This window comes from Pseudorasbora parva, chromosome 8, assembly GCF_024679245.1.
Source record: "Pseudorasbora parva isolate DD20220531a chromosome 8, ASM2467924v1, whole genome shotgun sequence".
NCBI classification, from domain to species: Eukaryota; Metazoa; Chordata; class Actinopteri; order Cypriniformes; family Gobionidae; genus Pseudorasbora; species Pseudorasbora parva.
In genome coordinates this window covers 16,007,540-16,030,729 of record NC_090179.1, presented here as the reverse complement: position 1 = coordinate 16,030,729, position 23,190 = coordinate 16,007,540, and the positions used below count along the sequence as shown (strand labels likewise).

At 37.8% G+C, this 23,190-nt stretch overlaps 1 protein-coding gene across 1 annotated transcript; it reads left to right on the top strand.

Annotated features, from left to right (window-relative positions):
- The first annotated feature begins 1,332 nt into the window (after positions 1 to 1,332).
- itm2ca (integral membrane protein 2Ca) lies at positions 1,333 to 17,350 on the top strand. The gene is made up of 6 exons (XM_067450209.1): positions 1,333 to 1,638; positions 4,135 to 4,278; positions 12,949 to 13,137; positions 13,374 to 13,484; positions 13,561 to 13,711; positions 15,378 to 17,350. The coding sequence occupies exons 1-6, from the start codon at positions 1,543 to 1,545 to the stop codon at positions 15,467 to 15,469; spliced, it is 783 nt and encodes a 260-aa protein (XP_067306310.1). The 5' UTR covers positions 1,333 to 1,542; the 3' UTR covers positions 15,470 to 17,350.
- Positions 17,351 to 23,190: the final 5,840 nt, after the last annotated feature.

The following is a 23,190-nucleotide window of genomic DNA, read 5'->3' as shown; positions in this document are numbered from 1 at the left end:
CCATACACCAACTATATTTTATATTTCTTGCTTTTGAGTTTGAGGTGAAATTTGACTTGGATAAGTTATTTACTGTTTTTTGTAATTTGATAATACACCAGCTCAGATACTGTATCTCTTTCCTTTCTGTAGGTTTTTAGGTTTGGGAAAAATGAGTGAGTCCAATGTGATATTATTAGCAGGCTAATCTGAAATGGTTGGATGTAGGGGAGCCGCTCAAGCCCATATTAGCACCCAATTGTGGCTGCTGAGAAAAAAAGGCCATTTGAGCACCCATGCCCTTTATGAATGTTTTAATAGCCTATGTTTGTTTTAAGAACAGTGGTTGATGGGGATCGTCATTTAACACTTTGACGTTGCAAGTCTGCAAAACCACACAAACCTGAAAGTGATTTTGGAGGGTTATGGTGGATCATTTTTTGAGTCATGACTGCTTTTACTCACAAGACTGCTTTTAATCATCTGCCACAAACCCTTCATTTCTCCCTTAAGCAAATGTAACTGTAAATCAAAATGTTAACCCTATTCATTTCCAATGCAGAACTTTGCCGAACTCCCATTAAAACATGTTCTGCTGAATGTTTACAGTACTGGTCAGAATAACAGGGATTGACGTGTCTATAACATAACAGTATTTTATTTTAGTGTTAAATACAAGAAACCTTTACTTAGCTTAAAGATGTACATTTTTCATATTTCAGTCTTGGCATATCCTGTTTAAATGGTGACGAGCAACTCACCATAATTTGCCTAGTCTGCATCTGTGTTTCAGGTCAGACTGGATCTTTCATTGGTTGGCATATGGAACAACAGCCAATCACAGTCATGTTGTAAGCCTGACATCATAATGGCCCAGAGCATTAAGAATTCTGAGAATTAGTAAACTTATCTTGCATTTCAGTGCATGTTTCTGTTTTGCAGCTTTAGATTAAGCATGGGCATCTAACAGACAAGCTGGAAACTTGGCCTGCTGTCTGTTCAATTAAACAGTCCCATCTAACCTATGTAGATCTGGCACGAGTAATAAGACTTGGCCACAGATCATGCAGTTTCATTTGAAATGTCAATCCGTAGTTCTTCCTAACTAACAGTTGGAAATAAAGTTTGGAATAAAATACATGTTTCTGTCTTTTGTTCTTTGAATAAAGTTATTCAAAACATTTACAACGTCTTTTGACCAGATTATTATATTAATTATTATGGCACCTTGTATGTAAAATAGATAGATATCAAGTGCCACAGTATTACCATCAGCTGGATAGATAAAAATACATATTGTGAAAAACTGTTCGTACACGAACAAATTATGTATACAAAACGTGTGCGCGCTTGCTTCTCCTGAGTCCTGGGTCGCGCGCATCATCCCCAGTGTCGCGAGCACTGTGACTTTAAGAACGATTTTTTTTATATATCTACAGAAATATATAAATAACCGATAATAGATACTTCCTGTCTGTTATAACAAACGGAAAATATTGTGCCACAAAGCCGGGGGATAAAGCATCTGCGTGCACGCTAAAAACAGCCGTTTCTCCCTTCAACATGGTGAAGATCAGCTTTCAGCCCATCACAGGACAAAAAGCCGAGAAAGAGGATGGCGATGGAGATAAAACTCAAATATTCATACCGCATCCACACGTAAGTTTCGCTTTTTGTGTGCATCATCCGAAATGTCACGGAAAACAGCGGTTCAAACTAACCAAAAGCCGGAAAGGAAAGAACATTCATCATAAACCATCAATCACGTCATATTTGTACTGTACATGATCTGCTGATAATGCTCCATCAACGCCTGTGTATGTATTTGTAGCTGTTTTGCATATAAACCTGGTTGCCCTTTGGTTTCATAACAAGAGGACATGGATGCTGCAGCACCTGCACCAGTAACATCATGCAACATCATCTGCTATAAAATGTGCACTTTATATCCTTGTGCTCTCAATATGTGTGCATTACTGTGATGTTTTCATCAAATTGCTCTTCTTTAATAATTGAATAAAGTGATGGGGTAAACATCTCGATTAAATTAATATAAAATAGCTTAAAACATTCTGCCCTGCCTGCATTTTAAAAGATAGTAACTATGATGTATGGGTTGTTATTGTGAGAGGTTAAGGCCTTTAATCTTAAAAGCTTACAATGACAGAGCCTGAAATTTGGCATAGTGCAGCACAGGTTTATGTGTCTATGCAACACACACACACACACACACACACACACACACACAAACCCAACAGAGACAAAATGGCAGATGGCTACGGTGAGGAGGAATGACTTTGGAGAGCTTTAGCTGTTTAATAGCGCTCCTTTACTAAAAGGGGTGCATGCATGTGTTTGCTGTCTTTTTAGGCCAAATGACCTCCTCATGATGAAAACAACTTAAAGATGAAGTATGTAATTTCTGAGCCACTATAGCATCTGAGTCCCTTTGTCACAATACGCATACTTGTCTACTATACAATATGCGAAATATGTCAACTATGCAGTATTTATAGAGTAGGTGAACACCCAGGGAATATTCTCTGAACTTTTGATTTGTTCACTTTAAAATGAAAATTCCCCCAAGATTTACTCACCCTCAAGACATCCTAGGTGTATGACATTCTTCTTTCTGATGAACACAAGCAGTTATTTTAATAAATATCCTGACGCTTCCAAGCTTTATAATGGCACTGAACGTGTTTACCAGTTCCAGTTGCATACCTTTTTGTATGTTGTAATAATATCCTGTAGAAAAAGGAAACATTTCATTGCATCATTCTTCACACATTATGCGAACATTATATTTGAACATTCTAAAACCAGTAGCAACATTTAAAAAGACGTTTCAGAAAAAAACATGAATGCGATGTTTTGAGATCATTTGTATTGCATAACTGTAAATGTGTTATACTAAATAACAAAACTATGATACTAAAACCACACTAACTATGTAACAGCAGCTGTAATAATCGCCAGAAATAAATAAGCACCTTTCACCTTGTGAGAAAACGGATGTAAATTGGCCTTATATCTTTAGTCACATCTTGTTCTCACGAGTTTGAAGCTCAAAAAGTGCCATCATAAACCTACTCCACACAGCTCCTGTGGGTTCATAAAGGCCTTCAGGAGCTATTTGATTGGTTTGTGTAAGAAAATATCCATATTTAACTTACAAAGTAAAATGTATAGCTTCCACTAGATATTTTACATTATAAAGTTTTTAAATATGGACATTTTTCTTACAAAAACCCATCAAATCGCATCAGAAGGCCTTTAATAATCCACAGGAGCTGTGTGGAGTATCTTTATGATGGATAAATTGACTTTTTTTGAGGCTCAAACTCGTGAGACCCATTCACTATAAACCTTGGCAGCGTCAGGATATTTGTTAATATAACTCTGATTGTGTTCATCTAAAAGAAAAAAGTCATATACACCTTGGATGGCTTTAGGGTGAGTAAATCAAGGAGTCATTTTAATTTTAAAGTGAATGAAACCTTGAACATTGTAACATATTTTTGCAAGCTGGGCAATATACAAATGACCTATTGCATCAACAGAGATGGGTTATGGGGTAAGTGTTGGTGTATTTCAAGAAAGTTATCTTAATATAAAAACAATAAGCATAGAAAGGAAAAAAGGAAGTCTGTAAAGGAAGTCCTCATCATGTTAATAAACCAACCGTGCATGTGTAAGTTAAGAATGAGGCCAGCGCAGGCCATGTGCCATGCAGTTTGGCAGATGGGTTGCGAGACTGGGGGCGTTATTAGTCATTGCCTATCGGCAACTCACAACTAATAATTTCCTGCTGTAGTACGAGAGCGCTAAATGATCCATTCTTGTCTGCACATGATACAAGTGAATGTAGTGCTGACTGTAGCACGTCTCCCAGCGTGTGGGGGATCGTAACCAAAGTGGCACGGTATTTTGAGGTCATGATGAATTCATTACTGTAGTGTGTGATCATTGTTTTTTCCTCTTCAAATTTCCCTGCAAACATAGTATTCTGTAACCGGAAATGAGCTGCTTTGTGAGTCACAATGAAAACAACTTTAAAATCAGGGCTAAGTAATGTATATTGTCAAAATTAGGGTGTAATAAATATATGCTTTATTTAATGGAAATAAAAATAAAATGTGTGTGTTTTTGTAGGTGGAAGAGGAGCTGGTCTTGCCTGTCGGACGGAAACGCTCCTCTCTGAGTGGACTTTGCTGTCTGACAACTGCACTGATTGTCTTCACCTGCAGTTTGATATATGCTTCAATATATATCTACCGTTACTACATCATTCCTCAGGTAGCACACAATTATATGAGTGGCATAAACATCAAAATAATTATTATATAATTAGATGGTAAGCAGAAGCTTCCAGTAGTGCCAACTGTTTATTTTTGACTAAGCCAGAGCTTATATTTTATGTTCTGGTGATATTTGATGTGTTCAACTTGAAGTGGCATTGTGCTGACCGAACATCAAAGTTGAACACACCATATGCTGCTGTGATTTTTCTGTAATATGAATCATTTGAGCCAATAGGTGTGTTTGACTTCTGCTCTCTAATCACTCTCCTGGTACTTTGAAGTTATACACCGATCTATCTGCACAGCTCCGCCTTAAGTCAAACACACCTACAACGTTTCAATGAAAGTCGCAAATCATTCCTGAATGAAACATTGTTTTGAAAGAATCAGTTTAGTGAATGGCTCTAGGACTCACTCATGAAACACAGTTTGTCGCCACCAACTTAAGATAAAGATATCAATGTAGCCTTTAGAAGGATTACGGAAAGACTTGTCAGCCTTCTAGTCAAACTGGTACGCTAAATTATACACAGCAAAAAGTGCTGTCTGACTTTTTGCTGTATGTATCATAATACATAAAAAGTCATAATTTAGACTTTCTTAATTATAACTTAGTTAAATCAGAATTTTGGTACTTCATCTCATAAACGCTTTTTGCATCATAAATATGATTTTCAAGAGAACAATTTTTCTTCTTATGTGGCATATGCATTTATACATGAGAGGGATACAAAAGGAGGACACCCACTAAACGATCGACTTATGGATTTAAGGGATCGAGGTTGCAATTAGGATATGAAAATATTTTTCCTAGCCCTATTGATAGAAATTAGAGATGCACTGATGTATCAGCTGCCAATATTTATTGGCCATTTTTGATCAATTTAACACCATCTTTAGTGTTGTTTAAAAAATGTGATGATACCACTGTTGAACAGATTCCTAAAGACCTCTGATTGGCCATCCTGTTCACAAGCTCAACATATATGTCTCTGATTGGCTACATTCTTCACGCTTCAAAAACATGCTGTAAATAGACACATATATTACGGATCCGCTGATAGACGGATCCGCTGTTCAACGTCTGCTTTTAAATGCTCCCATATGTATATGTGTAAGCACTCAGAAAAGAGTGTTAAAGGTGTCTTTTTACAACATGTTTTTGAAGCGTTGATCATCGTAGACAATCACAGACATGTATGTTGAGTAGGACTTCAAATCTTTGGGTAGGCAGCGAACCGTTTCGATTCACGATTCATAGGTTCTCGATTTGATTAAAGAACGATTTTTGCCAATGCAGAACAATTCGATTCGAGACAATTCTCATTAAAATTCGTTACGATTCGATTAATTCGATTTGACTATGTTTTTTTTTTTATATGCATTCATATGATTATTAAAATGCTTCCCCTAATGTGTCTTAGTCAGTGTGTGAATTACACAGCAGCCTTCAGAGGTCAGAGAGTGGGCAACAAACCCAGTAACACTTTACAATAAGGTTCATTAGGTAACATGAACTAATAATGAACTGCACTTATAAAGCATTTATTTATCTTTGTTAATATTAATTTGACCATTTACTAATGCATTAATTAAATCTTGGTAATCTTAGTTTATGTACTATGAACTAATGTGAACAGCTGGATTTTTATTAACTGATTGTAAGGACGCTGACGCGGCGTTAGAATCCATGTGCAGTGTTTATTTACAGGCTAGAGCAAACAATTCCAAATCGACAGGCGATGGACATAAACCAGAGGCAGGCAGAAGTTTGAACAACATAAGACAGTCCAATCCAAGCAAATATACAAAGGGAATATCGCATAAAAGTCCCCCGCACTTTTAATAAAGTGTATTTTCATCCCCCGCACTTTTACTGGGTCTCATTGATCCTAGTCGACCCGTTCCGAGCGGGATTCGAACCGGCCTTACCTGCTCGAGGGTGGGCAAGTTAACAGGGAAGCTAAAGACAGCTTTCTCTACCTCGGTTGATTGTGCGCTTCTTGAGATCACGAGCATGTGTGTTTATACATAGAAACCAATGTGAATATATGAAGATTTAAATTCAGAGACAAAAAATAATCTATGCATGACGTGTCATTTTATTCGTATCTAAATACGAGGAGGGCGCTCTCACAGAAAGTCCAAAAGTGGATTCGTAGAAACTTTGGCCGTGTCAAGGTTGTCACGCTGAAGCTGCAGCTGAAGGAAAACAATCGTTATGAGCTGAAACATGACGACGACAATCAGACGATTGCGACAATATATGCTTTATGTGTGTTTTTCAAGCCATCTCAATGTAGGCTATTTATTGACTATAAAGTAGACCTATATCATATGAATACTGCAGTGCTAACAGACAGCTTTTTAAATGTTTATCTTCTGCTCACCAAAGCTGCATTTATTTAATCAAAAATACAGTTAAAACAGTAATATTGTGAAATACCATTACAAATGAAACCAGCCTTTTTTCTATGTGAATATATAGTAAAGTGTAATTTATTCCTGTGATCAAAGCTGAATTTATCATCATTAATCCAGTCTTCAGAGTCACATGATCCTTCACTAATCATTCTCATAAGAGGATTTTAAGACAAGAAACATTTTTGATTATTACAATAATTATTATCACAACGCGAGTTCAGTCTGGCGCTTTTCAGTTCATGCCTTTGCAAGCTTAACTTTCATAGAAATTAATTTGAGAAGTTAAAACACTTACATTGCTCACCATAGCTCCGTTTAAATGAGTGCCTGCAGCTGCCTGCTGAGCTCTCCCTGCGAGCTGAGTGTAACCCATTCCCCATGCGTGAGTTCAAAACATGTGGAAATGGCTCCCTCTGCTGGCTGTAGTCTTTAGCCTTATTCCAAACATTCCTCCTATGATGCAAATATCGTCAATTTGCATCATAGGAGGAATTTTTCCAGAAATAAAATGCTTAAATCTCTTGTCTCAGGGGGATATAAGAGGGGAAAGCACAATCATTTGAATATACTCCAGGGTTTCTACTGATACAAAGCCATATGCTAATCGCTGAAGTAACCCTTTAACTGTGTTGGGTTGTGGCCATTCCGTAACCGCTGTGATTTCCACTCCTTGTTAGCTGAGGTTGTATCCCAGGAATGAGGTACATTGTACATAACATTCACATTTCTTTGCTTTTACGTAGAGTTGGTTTTCTAGTAGTCTGGTGAGTACAGTTCTGACATGACGCTTGTGCTCCTCCTCTGACTTAGAGTAAATCAGGATGTCATCAATGTAAGCGACTACGTACTTGTTCAGGATGTCTCTGAAGATTTCATTGATAAACGACTGGAAGACGGCAGGTGCACTGGACAGCCCATACGACATGACCTGGTATTCATAGTGCCCCCTAGTGGTCAGGAAGGCAGTTTTCCACTCGTCACCTTCTTTAATTCTGATGAGGTTATAAGCACTTCTGAAATCTAACTTGATGTAAATCTTGGCCTCTCTGAGCTGTTCAAGTGCTGCAGGTACTAACGGTAGTGGATAACGGAATTTAACTGTGACTTTATTGAAACCTCTGTAATCAATACACGGACGAAGCCCTACATCTTTTTTCTCCACGAAGAAGAAACCGGCAGCTGCCGGTGATGTAGATGGACGAATGAACCCAGAACTTAGGGCTTCTTCGATGTACTCTTCCATGGCTCGGCTCTCAGGATGTGAAAGAGGATAAATCTTACTTTTGGGTGGCAAGGCATTTGGCAAGAGGTCAATGGCACAATCCCCAGGACGATGAGGTAATAGCAGTGTGGCTGTGGCTTTACTGAAGACCTCCAGTAGTTCATGGTGGCATGGCGGGATGGCAACTGGTTTTGACTAAGGGCTTTCTATACTGGTGGTTAGACATGGTTTGGTAATGCTGTGGTTTAGACAGTGAGAAAAACAGAACTGTGACCATTGCGTGATCTCACCATGAAGCCAAGAGATGACTGGGTCGTGAACAGATAGCCAGGGATATCTGAGGATGATTTCATGACGTGGAGAGTTAATTATGTAGAACGTGATGGTTTCCTGATGAAACAGTCCTACTTGAAGTTGCATGGGCGGAGTTTGTTGACTGATACCGTCTCCGATGGGTTTGTTGTTGACGGCATTAACCTTGATTGGAGGATTGCAGGGTTGTGTGGGGATATTGAACGTTGTGATGAGGTCTTGATGAATCAAATGTAATGCTGAACTGGAGTCAATCAGCGCTGCAAATTCAAAAGAGTAATTTTCAGTAGAAATCTTTACTGTGGTAGTGGGAGACTTGATGTTAGTCAGTGAAAGACTGTCAACACTCACCCGGCTGTTTGTAATGGGCAAACAGAATTGCAATGGCCTGCATCTCCACAGTAGAAGCACAGGTTGTGGACTAGCCGTCGTGATTTCTCTTCATCAGATAGCCTGGTGACTCCTAGTTGCATGGGTTCAGGACTGGCATGATCATTAGATTGGTTGGAGCTGGAAATCTGCATTACCGGCTGGATAGGCATGTTTCTCACAGTGGTTGACTTGATTTGAGCAAGGTTGCTACGCATGAGATTGTCAATCTTGATAGCTAGTGTAACAGTCTGAGAAAGAGCAAGCATGCAAGCTCTGTCTGTAGCTGTAAGTTCTGACTGCGTTGAAACATTGCCTTGAATGAAACATAATTCCAGCCACTCTGTGCAACGAGCGTTCTGAACTCTATGGCGTAATCAGCGGCTGTCCTACGGCCCTGGGTCAGTTGCATGAGACGGGTAGAAATATCTTTGCCACCTGCTGGATACTCAAACACCTCTTTAAGTTGTTTCACAAAATACGTGTAAGATGTTTGAAACACACGGTCAGATTCCCAGATTCCCACTCGATCGCTTTACCAGTTAGCAAAGACATGAGAAATGCACACTTCTTCTCATCAGACTCAAAGTCACATCCTTGATGCATGAAAGAGATTTCAACTTGCCGGAGAAATCTTTTTCATTGCTCCGCTTAACCATCGAATTTATCTGGTAAAGCAAGGCTTACCTTCCGAGGCATAGTAACCAATGAAGCAGAGGGAGCGGCACAAAGTCAGTACTCGGGAGAGGGCTCCCTCTGCTGGCGTGGCGTTACACTAATGTTAACAAAGATGAACTAATGCTGAACAGAGGTGTTGTTCATGGTTAGTTCATGTTAACTAATGCATTAACTAATAAAACATTGTAAAGTGTTACCCCCCCCCCAAAAAAAGCAGTTACACTTTATAATAAGGTTTAGTTAATGTATATATAATTAGTTAATGTATTGACTAACATGAACTAACCATGAGCAATACATTTGTTACTGTATTTGTAAGTATTTGTTCATGAAAATCCAGCTGTTCATGGTTTGTTCACGTTAGTTCACAGTGCATTAACTAATGTTAAAAAATTTTTAATAAAGTATTAGTAAATGTTGAACGTAACATTAACAAGGATAAATAAATGCTTCATAAGTGCAGTTCATTATTAGTTTGTTAACTAATTAACCTTTCTGTAAAGTGTTACCAAAAAAAAAAAAACCTTTTTGTCCATTTTTGTTAGTTCATATTATTAGGCTACTTTATTGTCTATTATTATTATACAGTAATATTTTGTAGATTTTTAATTTGCATTTGTAGAAATTTAAATAAAATTAAAAAAAGATTTTTTTTTTATTATTTTAAAAGTATTGTAAATTAATGCTTACTGTTGTGTATGATAGTGTTAATGGCTACACAACCTTACTAAAGTGTTCCAGGCATTAAAAATGCAATGTCTCCATGGAGAGGAAATGTCAGGCACTTTTCCAACTAATCCTAATCCTAAAATCTTCACGGAATAGAAAGAAAAGCCTTCTTTTATTCTCTTTATACGGAACATTTTCCTTATGATTCTGAAGTAATCGCGCCGGTGTCTACTGTTGCTATAGTATCAGATGCAACTTTAAGTTAAATTTCATGTATATAAATTCATCAGAACTGTGCATATCCATTATAGACACTTACAAATGTGTTTGCTCCATCCATGCAATAAATGTGCATCCTTGAATAAGCAGAGTTGCATTTCAAATGCTCAGATATGATGCATTTCCATGAAACTTCAGTATTTTATTTGATATAAATGAGCTACGGACGGAGCGCAAGCGCAATCCAGTAAAGGCGGTAAAGAGCGTGTGCATCATGTGTGTAAAGGAGAACTCTGGGGCGCGTTTCTATTAATTCACGCATGTAGTAGATCAGGGGTCCCCAGACTCGGTCCTTTCCTGCCGCTTTTCCTTAGCTGGTTCAGGTTTGTTTAATTGGGGTTGGAGGTAAACGCTGAAGGACAACGGCCCTCCAGGACCGAGTCTGGGGACCCCTGTAGTAGATAATCAAATGTTTATTTTAAAGCACTGAATCGTTTTTGAATCGCGATTCATCCGATTCTTAGCATTTTACATCGAGTATGGGCCAAATTTTACAATTCACCATTCAAAATACATGTTTCAAGATCGATGCATATGCATCGGCACTTTTGACAATACTAATGACATTGTGAAAGAAATGTTTGCAAATTTATTAAAAATAAAAATTGAAAAAAATCACATGTACAGAAGTACTCACAGCATTTGTCATGACATCTCAAAATTGAGCTCAGGAGCATCCTGTTTCCACTGATCATCCTTGAGATGTTTCTACAACTTGAGTAGAGTCCACCTGTGGTAAATTCAGTGGATTAGACATGATTTGGAAAGGCACAGTTAACAGTGCATGTCAGACCACAAATCAATGAAGGAGAGAGGAGAACCTTCCAGAAGAACAATCATCTCTGCAGCACTCCACCAATCAGGCCTGTATGGTAGAGTGGCCAGATAGAAGCCACTTATCAGTAAAAGGCACACAACAGCCCACAGAGTTTTCCAAAAGGAAAAGGACTCTCAGACCATGAGCAACAAAATTCTCTGGTCTAATGAAACAAAGATTGAACTTTTTGGCCTGAATGGCAAGCACCATGTCTGGAGGAAACCAGGGACCACTCATCACTTGGCCAACCATCCCTACAGTGAAGCATAAGGTGGTGGCAGCATTATGCTGTGGGGTTGTTTTCATGGGCAGGAACTGTGAGACTATAAAGGCGGGCGTACACGGTGCGATTTTTGCTGTCGTACGAACTCGCAGAGGATTTTTTTTTCTCGGGAGAAATCGCGTGGACATCGTGGATGCTCGTATGGTCGCGGCTCGCACCGTGTGAGAGGAAATACGAGACGAGCCGAGCACGTTAAGAGCACCTCCCGACCTTACGATCATTTTTAAACATGTTTAAAAAGTTCGGGGAGTCGGCCCGATTTTTACCAGCATATGGCTGTCCCCTATTGCCAAATCATGCACAAGCACGTCACATACGCTCAATCTATGACTATTAATAGCTCAGTGGCTGCCACATACTGCGTTCACACACACACACACTTTCTCTCTCTCACGTGCACTCTTCTCTCTCCCTCTGGTTGTTTCGGTTAAAAGGAATGGCTTTTCACCAAATCATTTTCACACCTTTTTTCTTTATTTTTTATATCTGAAGCTATAGCAGCAACATTGAAAGCTCCGGTGTCTGTGTTACATGAAAACTCGTGTGATCGCGGCCGGCTCGCGGTGCAAACAGTCGTGCCGTGTACCAGCTGATTTGATGCGATGATCAAATTAAATGACTCGTAGCGTCTGCAATATCTCACGACCTTGCGAGTGTCCGAATTCGCACAGTGTACGCCCGCCTTAAGGATCGAGGGAAAGATGAATGCAGCAATGTAGAGACATTCTTGATGAAAACCTGCTCCAGAGCACTCTGGATCTCAGGCTGGGGTGAAGGTTCATCATCCAACAGAACAACAATCCTAAGCACACAGCCAAGATAACAAAGGAGTGGCGATAGGACAACTCTGTGAATGTCCTTGAGTGACCCAGTCAGAGACCAGACTTGAACCTGATTGAACATCTCTGGAGAGATCTGAAAATGACTGTGCACTGGCGAGGTCCTGCAAAGAAGAATGGGAGAAACTGCCCAAAAATAGGTGTGCCAAGCATGTAGCATCATACTCAAAAAGACTTGAGGCTGTAATTGGTGCCAAAGGAGCTTCAACAAAGTATTGAGCAAAGGTTGTGAATACTTATGTACATGTAATTTAATTTTTTTAATATAAATTTGCAAAGATTTCAAACAAACTTCTTTCATGTTGTCATTATGGGGTATTGTTTGTAGAATTCTGTGGAAAGTAAAGAATTCAATCCAGTTTGGAATAAGGCTGTAACATAAAAATGTGGGAAAAGTGAAGCGCTGTGAATACTTTCCAGATGCACTGTATGTAGGGCTGTTGAATGTTAAATGGATCCAATTCATGTTCAACAGAAATTAATTGATTATAAACTAGCTAGTATACATTAATATATGCGATTTTGGTCTTGCTAATTTACAACATGATCAAAACACAAATCTATTTTAATTAATGACAAAAGTTCAAATAAGAGAGAAAGTGACATGTATCAGCCAGTAGTTGTTTATTTGTCCTATCAGGGCATCCCTGATAGAAATTGATGTTATCTTATGTTCTTGTGTTAAAATATATCAGTCAGTTGTAAGAAGTTAAGATCAGAACAGTATAATAATATATTTTTAAATCATTTATTTTAAAACGATGGCGATTCAGGTTCCAGATCAAAGTCGGTTCCACTGCCGTGTTGTGTACGAGGACTCGGTGGCTGCTCCACTGCGAGGGTCTCAAGAGCTGGAGGAGAACGTGGGGATCTACCTGAAGGAAAACTATGAGCAAATCAGCGTGCCTGTGCCCGACTTCAGCAACACAGACCCTGCTGATATCATTCATGATTTCCACAGGGTAACACACTTGAAAACAGATCACAAATTTTCAGTTTCCATTAGTTTCCATAATGCACATTTGCATTTCCAGAGCATGTTTTCACATTATTGTTTACTGTTGACTTTTTATAGCTGCATTACAGTATCATTTAATTATTATCTTCCAGTTTAACAATCTGTGTTGTTTAAAGTGCTATATAAATACGTTTGACTTGATGTGACAGTTTGATTATGTGAATGTGTTTGGGTTTTAAGGGTCTGACGGCCTACCATGACATTGCTTTAGACAAGTGTTATGTCATCGAGCTCAACACCAGTGTGGTAATGCCTCCACGTAACCTCTGGGAACTGCTCATCAACGTCAAGGTACTTGTACTGTTTATGTATAATAGCATGATTAATTATATCTACTTGATGATGTTGCCTTTCTATCTTTTTGTAGAAGGGGACTTACCTCCCCCAGACATACATTGTCCAGGAAGAGATGGTCGTGACTGGACGTGTTAATAATATGCATCAGCTCGGCCGCTTTATTTACCGTCTGTGTAACGGTAAAGACACGTACAGGCTCCGTCGCCGTACCTCACGCCGTCGTAAGTTGACACCTTTTTGTATTTTTTCCTAAGTGTTAAAGGGTTAGTTCACCCAAAAATGAAATTGATGTCATTAATGACTCACCCTAATGTCTTTAGACACCCGTAAGACCTCCGTTCATCTTCAGAACACAGTTTAAGATATTTAATATTTAGTCCGAGAGATTCTGCCTCTCCATTGAAAATGTATGCACAGATGTCCCTTTCCAGAAGGACCAGAAAGGTAATAAAAACATAATCAAAGTAGTCTATATGGGACATCTATGGGTTAGTTAGAATCTCTTGAAGCATCCAAAAATAACAAAAACTACGACTTTATTCAGCATTGTCTTCTCTTCTGGGTTTGTGTTCAAACCAAATGCCAAATGTATTTTCGACGCTTCAAGAGATTCTAACTATCCAACTGATATGGACTACTTTGATGATATTTTTATTACCATTCTGGTCCTTCTTGAAAAGGACAGTATACTTTTCAATGGAGAGACAGAATCTCTCAGGACTAAATATAAAATATCTTAAACTGTGTTCCGATGATAAACAGAGGTCTTACAGGTGTGGAATGACATCAGGGTGAGTCATCAACTTCATTTATGGGTGAACTAACCCTTTAATAGTCAGCTGATACGGTTTAGTCAATGCTGTTTCCAATGAGAGAATCATATCAATCAACTGATATAAGATAAAGAGGAAAGGAATAGTTCACCCAAAAATAAAATATCCAATAAAAATATCTTCATTGTTAATACTGAGGTATAAATCTTTCATCTAAATAATACGTTTGCCAGTGCTAAGCTACGAGTCCAATTTGGCAAAGCCAATTTATGGCATAACTGATCTATCATTTTCTTGGTGGGAGGAAACGGTGCTCCGGTGTGGCTTCACAGCTGCCATGCAAATCTGATTGACGTCCAGCTAAATAGCTCATTGCAGCTAATTAGCGGAACAATTAAGTAACACCCACGGTACGGCTTCCTGCATTAAGCAATCTATTTCTCCCTGGTTCCTGAAGATCCAAGGCTTTTTTGTGAGAATATGATATGATAATATCTATGACAACCACAAACTTTGGGGAAACTGGGACAATTTCATGAAACCAGACCATCTGCGTTAGAACTGTTAGTATTAATATTGTTATATTACATATTTTGGATTTTTTGTGGTTATATAATCTATTATACAGGGAACATTTTTAGAACTTTAGCTAAAAATCTGGCAAGGATCTCTTAAAGTTTTGGGCAAAAATTCTTAGAACACTAATAGAATGGTCGGTCAGAGTTATCTGGTCTTTAATCATAAAGAAGATATTTTGAAGAATAAGGGTAACCAAACAGGTGATGGGCTCCACTGACTTCCATAGTATTTTGTCCCCATAGTATGGAAGTCATTGGGGCCTTTAAATGGTTACCCATATTCTTCCAAATATCTTCTTTTGTATTATCTTAAAGAAATTCATACAGGTTTGGAACAACTTGAGGGTGAGTAAATGACGAATTTCTGGGTGAACTATACTTTTAATAGGAACATTAGGTAAATGTTCTCAGAACATATTTTTGTTGGTTGGGATACTAACCCATACACTGAACAAATAATAGTGCAAGTATGTACAATTTTTCTTAATGCAAGTAACTCGTAACTCTTTTTGTTTGTTTTGTGTTTTTCCCGTTAGGTATCACCAAGCGTGATGCTCAGAACTGTCACCGAATCCGCCACTTCGAGAACACGTTCGTGGTGGAGACAGTGATTTGCGAGACCCCATAGGCCGTTTGCGTCTTCCCCCGCCCATTTCTGATGAGATCACATCTGTTGTTCTCGGTAGCCATAGCCCTATGAAAATCACACTCTTTACCTCTGATCCCTCATGTCTTTCGCTCTCTCTTTTTGTACTTCTTTCTCTAGTAATTCATTACAAACGTTCCCTTGAAGTTGTCTGAGCAGTTTGTTTCTGCATATTTGCAATAATGAGCATTTTCAAATGGATGCATTTAAAAATGTAACCGTAGCAACAAGTCTTAAAATGAAAAAAATGACATGGGCATTAAGCTGCACAATGCCTGCTTGCTTGTACCTGCGTGTGACTGGCTGTTCGTGCTCCATCAAACTGCTCTTTGCTCTCTTATATATTTGTGTGTTTTAAGGTCTATTATTCTTAGTCATAGATAGGGATGCATGGTAATTTTGGCAAAAATGTCTAAATTGATGAGAGAACTGGGCAAAAATGTAAACAGAAAGCATTACTCTAATTTTCAATCTTTAAACTCAGTTCAATTAATTTAATGTACACTAAAAATATTATTTTACCAAAGACTTTTGGTAGAAAGAGGGTTCACTTCTATTACTTAAGAATGGGCGTAACTGCAATGCAGAATATGGCAGAATATGTTCCGCCTTCTAAGTAAATTGCTGATGTCAAAATCGGTAATGTCATTGCATCACTGCAGCTGCCGTTAGAAGCTCTGGTTCCCAGTATAGAAACATGAAATTTGTTAATAAATATGTTGAAATATGTTATTTGATTGTGAGATTGGCAAGCAGTTTTTGAGATTACGGGATTTAGTCTTGGATGCCAAAAAAAGCTGCCCAAAGGCGTTGCAAATATGGCCGCAGAGTGAGCAGACTTTCCTTGAAAGGGACTTTGTTTCTTACCTTTTTTTTTTCATCATAAATATCTAAAAAAATCTTATATCAATACATTTACTTGCAAAACATGCATCAAAATTAAGCGTGTTAATGCATAAAACAAGAAAGAATATGTGATTGGGGTAAGAAAAATAATGTATTTTTTCTGACCCTATTGACAGTATTTTTTTCTTATTCTTAACAAACTTGCTTCATCACTTTTTCAGAAAGTAAGACTTTCTATCTTAGGTCATTTTGCTTCTTAACTAAATCCATCTTGATTTGATATTTGTACGGGAAAACTAGACTCTAGAAAGGATTTTTTGTTCAGTGTAAATGACAATAGATCATATGTAAATGGAAAGATGTTGATGAGCACAACAAACTCACTTTAGTCTATCGAAGCATATTTGCGTTTTCTAGTTATACTTTAATGTCCCCACGGCAAATGTAAAACTTATTGGTCACCTTCTTGGTTATAGGCACATTATTATAAAGCAAGTTTTAAAGTGCGTGCGCTGAGCCCATGAGGCTATTTTGCTCAACTTCTTGTGTAATAAATGTCAAGACAAATCGTCACACATTTGTAAAGGTAAATCGGCTTCTCTTGCCCGGTGTTGTGTATTCTTTTCTTTCAGTGCATCACTACTCATGGATATCCTGCTGATCCTAGTGCCAGTTAAAGCGTCTGATGAACAATCACAGCCATCATTACATTTATTACATGTGGTCGTTTCAATATCCAATACTCCCTGTATGCCACTTTAGCGCTTCTACAACACGCTTCCTGTACCACTTCCTCATTCTTCTTTCACTCTGCATGCTTTTGAAGAGAACACATGCATTGTTTGAGTATTTTCTTATCATATGAGTGAAGCCTTAGGCCAGATTCATGCCCTGGACTAATGTATACAATCTCAAAAGCTCGTCGTGTTTATGTGTGTGTGTTGAACTTAAAATAAAAAACTGGTTTAGTTAGGTGAAGCAAACGTGTAAATAAACCAATGAGACCTACCTAAGTCATTGAGCGTCTTTTGTGTAGTTTCTTTTACACAACATTGACAGCAGGAGCTAGCACATTTTACAAATAACAAAATTGGAGTTTGTTGCATCACTGCTTATTTCACACCCTCTGCGGGCACAATAAAGATATCTTGGTGGGAAACAGCATGCAGACCACAAACTGTAGAACATTTTGATGTGAAAACAGCAGGGAAACTTCGAAAATTTGTAAGAAAAAGGAAATGAAATACCACTTGCAGAATCTTTGAAAATGTGCATTGCTGTAACAAAATAAGAAGGATCATACAAAATGTATATTCTTTTTTATTTAGTATACTGTCCCGAATTAGATATTTTACATAACATTTTTACATAAACTTCACAAGAAAAAAAATTGCTGAATTTATGTTTATCAAGTTGTTCATAATTTAAAAGTTTATAAACCATTGATTCTTAATGCTCACTCAGAAACACTCACTGGTGCACCAGAAGGAAAGGTGACTTTTGAACAGGAGGAAGATGTCAACATTTTTCTTATTTTGTTTAAATATACATTTTTTCTCATTTAGTACTGCCCTTCAGAAGCAATAGAAGATACTTATATTTTCCGGAAGACAAATTAAGTACAATTTACCTTCAAAATGACACATCAGTTTAACTGCTCATGACAAACAAGGGGCTCATGAACAACCGTCAGAGAATAAAAATAAAACAGCCGTGGATCATCCAGGAAATGACACACAGTATTAAGAATCAGTGGTTCATACTTTTTTAACGGGTCATTTTTTAAATACATTTAGCCATATGTCTTGTGGACTATACAGTCTTGTTCAAAATAATAGCAGTACAATGTGACTAACCAGAATAATCAAGGTTTTTAGTATATTTTTTATTGCTACGTGGCAAACAAGTTACCAGTAGGTTGAGTAGATTCTCAGAAAACAAACAAGACCCAGCATTCATGATATGCACGCTCTTAAGGCTGTGCAATTGGGCAATTAGTTGAAAGGGGTGTGTTCAAAAAAATAGCAGTGTCTACCTTTGACTGTACAAACTCAAAACTATTTTGTACAAAAAAAATTTTTTCTGGGATTTAGCAATCCTGTGAATCACTAAACTAATATTTAGTTGTATGACCACAGTTTTTTAAAACTGCTTGACATCTGTGTGGCATGGAGTCAACCAACTTGTGGCACCTCTCAGCTGTTATTCCACTCCATGATTCTTTAACAACATTCCACAATTCATTCACATTTCTTGGTTTTGCTTCAGAAACAGCATTTTTGATATCACCCCACAAGTTCTCAATTGGATTAAGGTCTGGAGATTGGGCTGGCCACTCCATAACATTAATTTTGTTGGTTTGGAACCAAGACTTTGCCCGTTTACTAGTGTGTTTTGGGTCATTGTCTTGTTGAAACAACCGTTTCAAGGGCATGTCCTCTTCAGCATAGGGCAACATGACCTCTTCAAGTATTTTAACATATGAAAACTGATCCATGATCCCTGGTATGCGATAAATAGGCCCAACACCATAGTAGGAGAAACATGCCCATATCATGATGCTTGCACCTCCATGCTTCACTGTCTTCACTGTGAACTGTGGCTTGAATTCAGAGTTTGGGGGTCGTCTCACAAACTGCCTGTGGCCCTTGGACCCAAAAAGAACAATTTTACTCTCATCAGTCCACAAAATGTTCCTCCATTTCTCTTTAGGCCAGTTGATGTGTTCTTTGGCAAATTGTAACCTCTTCTGCACATGCCTTTTTTTTTAACAGAGGGACTTTGCGGGGGATTCTTGAAAATAGATTAGCTTCACACAGACGTCTTCTAACTGTCACAGTACTTACAGGTAACTCCAGACTGTCTTTGATCATCCTGGAGGTGATCATTGGCTGAGCCTTTGCCATTCTGGTTATTCTTCTATCCATTTTGATGGTTGTCTTCCGTTTTCTTCCACGTCTCTCTGGTTTTGCTCTCCATTTTAAGGCATTGGAGATCATTTTAGCTGAACAGCCTATCATTTTTTGCACCTCTTTATAGGTTTTCCCCTCTCTAATCAACTTTTTAATCAAAGTACGCTGTTCTTCTGAACAATGTCTTGAACGACCCATTTTCCTCAGCTTTCAAATGCATGTTCAACAAGTGTTGGCTTCATCCTTAAATAGGGGCCACCTGATTCACACCTGTTTCTTCACAAAATTGATGACCTCAGTGATTGAATGCCACACTGCTATTTTTTTGAACACACCCCTTTCAACTAATTCAACTAATTGCCCAATTGCACAGCCTTAAGAGCGTGCATATCATGAATGCTGGGTCTTGTTTGCTTTCTGAGAATCTACTGAACCTACTGGTAACTTGTTTGCCACATAGCAATAAAAAAAAATACGAAAAACCTTGATTATTCTGGTTAGTCACATTGTACTGCTATTATTTTGAACAAGACTGTATGTATACATTTGTGATGTAAAATATCTTATTCAGGAGAGTATTAAATAAAAAAAATAAAAATAACAATCTCTCTTGTTTAGTTCACAGATGCTGCAAGCGGTTCTTATACCTTTTCTTGCAACTATGTGTGGGCTTTCTGCCACCTGCAAACCATATTTCTCATGCATGAATTCTAATGATCGTGCACCCTTGCATAAGATAATCTTGTAAGATCATAAGATAATCTTGTCTAAACTTCCTCTCAAAAATTTGTCAGTGATCTACCGTGTGTCAGTATTTCCCCTCTCAGCTCGGTCAGAGGTTACGAATAAGATTTTTTTAAATGTGATTTGTGGTTATTTTCAAGTTTGACAGCACGTGAATAGTTCCATCAAAAACGAACATTCTGTCTACATTTACTTACCATGTTGTTTTAAACAAATCTGACTTTCTGTGGGAAAAGGACGCAATTATAGTTAATATTATTATTAACCATAACTTAGAAGCTCCAAAAAATGACAAAAGGCACAATAAAAATAGTTATTATGATTCCCTACATTTTTTAGAAGTCACGTGTTGGTAGAGTGGACTTAAAGGGTTAGTTCACCCAAAAATGAAATTGATGTCATTATGACTCACCGCTCACTCTGACTCACTCTGTTCATCTTCACACACAGTTTAAGATATTTTATATTTAGTCTGAGAGTGTATCCAAGTGTCCATACTACTTTGGGACTACTTTGATGATGTTTTTATTCCCTTTCTGGACATGGACAGTATAGTGTGCATACACTTAGATACGCTCTCTGACTAAATATAAAATATCTTGAACTGTGTTCTGAAGATGAACGGAGGTCTTACGGGTGTGGAACGACATTAGGGTGAGTCATAATGACATCAATTTCATTTTTGGGTGAATCAACCCTTTAAATCAGTTATTCACTGTTAACTTGAGAAACACTGCAACTGGAAAATTGAGTCAGTGAGTTGATTCTGGAACTGAGTCAGTTCACTAGGGGGTCTCACCTGGTATTAAGGTGCTTTTGGTAAATCGGATCACATGTAAATGAGAGAGCCACATTCCCATTTACACTTGGGGCCTCATTTAAACTATTGCGCACGCACAAAACAGGCCCTGAAAGAGGCATACGTCACTACCAACGCAATAGTTGTGATTTATAAAAAACAAACTTCATGAGAAAATGTGCACTCCTGTATGCAAAATATGACCCATGCGTACGAACATTTTGGAGTGAACAGTTTGGCGACACTGATGGTGAGCTGAGGGACCGACGGCGGATCGGAAGGAAAACCACTTTAAATCCTCATTATGAGTCCTCATCATAAATACAGTGCATGTTCACAATAGCTGTTTAATTAAATAATCTGATATACACATTTAGATTCAATTAAATTATATGAATTATAATATGATTCAATGATGCACAATAAGGCCTATCTGTTTTCATTAAAAACATAAAGCAATTAAAAATACTGTTCGGCCAGTGGAAAAGATTGAGAAAAACTTTCTTTGAAATGCATTCACACCCAGGACGATAACTAAATGTTACATGTTATATACATAATAAATACATATACTAAATTATATTATATGCATTCACTCAAATGGGTTTGTTCATTCAAATTTGATAGTGTTTGTGCACCGAATGTGAAAGTGACGGGGGGGGAAAGGCAGAAGTCATAATCTGAACGCAAGTGGTAACAGGAGACATTTGAAAAGCGTGATAATAGCAGATGTAACGTTCATGTATCTTGGCTGATCACGTGATCTTGGCAACTTTTTTAGTCATGCAAGTGGAGCTCCTATTGCTTTGAATAGGGAAACAAAATTCTCCAAAGCTGTTCACAAACTTGAGATTAATTTTCATATTTGAAATCCCCAATGAAATCTAACAACAACTGTCTCATAAATATGGTTTCTTCAGCTCAAATAGCTAAAAAAAAAAAAAAAAGCTTTTTCATGATGGACCAGCCAATGTGCATGAGCTTCTAATAGCAGCTGCAGTGACTTTATCAATCGACGATTGGCTCTTCCATTTAGATTAATTTAGGTACTTACGCTGCATTCGATTCAATTGTGTTTTTTCCCACTTCCTCCTAGGAAATAATGACTAGAACAGCACTCAAAGTAGGACATTCGCCGTGTGAACTCAAGGTACAGCAATCAACCTCAACCTCAATGAGATGCATTATTTGGCACATCCTGCTTCCAATGAATATGAACGTAAAAACAAACTTTAACATTAGACAGTAAGTTCATGTAATGTTACATTTGATTTTGCTTTTCATCAACTGTTTTCAAAGCGATTTTATGTTATTTTTAATATGTTTTTTTTTTTAAAACGGTATGCTCTCATTGTGTCATGTCGATCTTATGTGGTCAACACGTGATTGACTGGAACATTTAATTTGGGATATTCCCATGTCCAACCTCATCTGGAACGCAGCATTATTTTTGCCATATTGCACTTTGCACTTTCTCTTATTCAGATTATTACAAGTGCACCGTCTTTGTATATCTAAAGTATTTGACCTAAACCTGCCTATACTGGAGACTCAGGGGGGTAATAATCTGGCGGGGGTCATAATTCAGCAAAACACAGGAACTAGCAGAGTTCACATAATGATAATGGCACAGATACATGATTTTGTTCTCTTTCGCTTTCAGAACGTTTTGTCAAGCTGATGAATAAAAAGAAAAGAAAAAAACGAATTACAGCCAATTATAATCCATCTTGCTCCATCAAGAGCTCAAGCATTCAAAGGAGCTGTATGTAATTTTTTTTTGACTGTACTAAAGCATCAAAATACCATAATACGTTTGTATTATGAGCTCTATATCCAGAGACATATTAAAAACAAAAAAATCAACTCATCAACTTAAAATTTAAGGTTCATTGCCTTCCATTGTCAATTGCGTGCGCTCCAGTTGAGTCCTCATTCTGGCATCCCACGTAAACACTGAGTCTGAGGAGGAGGGGGCAGGAAAACAACTCTCTCCAGTATTTAGAATTTGGACTGCAGTGCCCATTTCATCCACTAGCTATCAATATTACATGCTACGCCTTTTAAAATGGCAGATGTCAAAACTTAAAGGGTTAGTTCACCCAAAAATGAAATTGATGTCATTAATGACTCACCCTAATGTTGATCCACACCCGTAAGACCTCCGTTCATCTTCAGAACACAGTTTAAGATATTTTATATTTAGTCCGAGAGCGTTTGCAAGTGAATGCACACTATACTGTCCATGTCCAGAAAGGGAATAAAAACATCATCAAAATTAATTAGAATCTCTTGACGCATCGAAAATACATTTTAGTCCAAAAATAACAAAAACTACGACTTTATTCAGCATTGTCTTCTCTTCCGCGTTTGTTTTCAAGCCTGAAATAAAGATTCAAACA

Excerpts from the sequence above, each read along its gene's own strand:
- itm2ca (XM_067450209.1), top strand. The coding sequence starts at position 1,543 with ATGGTGAAGATCAGCTTTCAGCCCATCACAGGACAAAAAGCCGAGAAA. Across the intron at positions 1,639-4,134 it reads TATTCATACCGCATCCACAC|GTGGAAGAGGAGCTGGTCTT; the intron begins GTAAGTTTCGCT and ends GTGTTTTTGTAG. Across the intron at positions 4,279-12,948 it reads GTTACTACATCATTCCTCAG|GTTCCAGATCAAAGTCGGTT; the intron begins GTAGCACACAAT and ends ATGGCGATTCAG.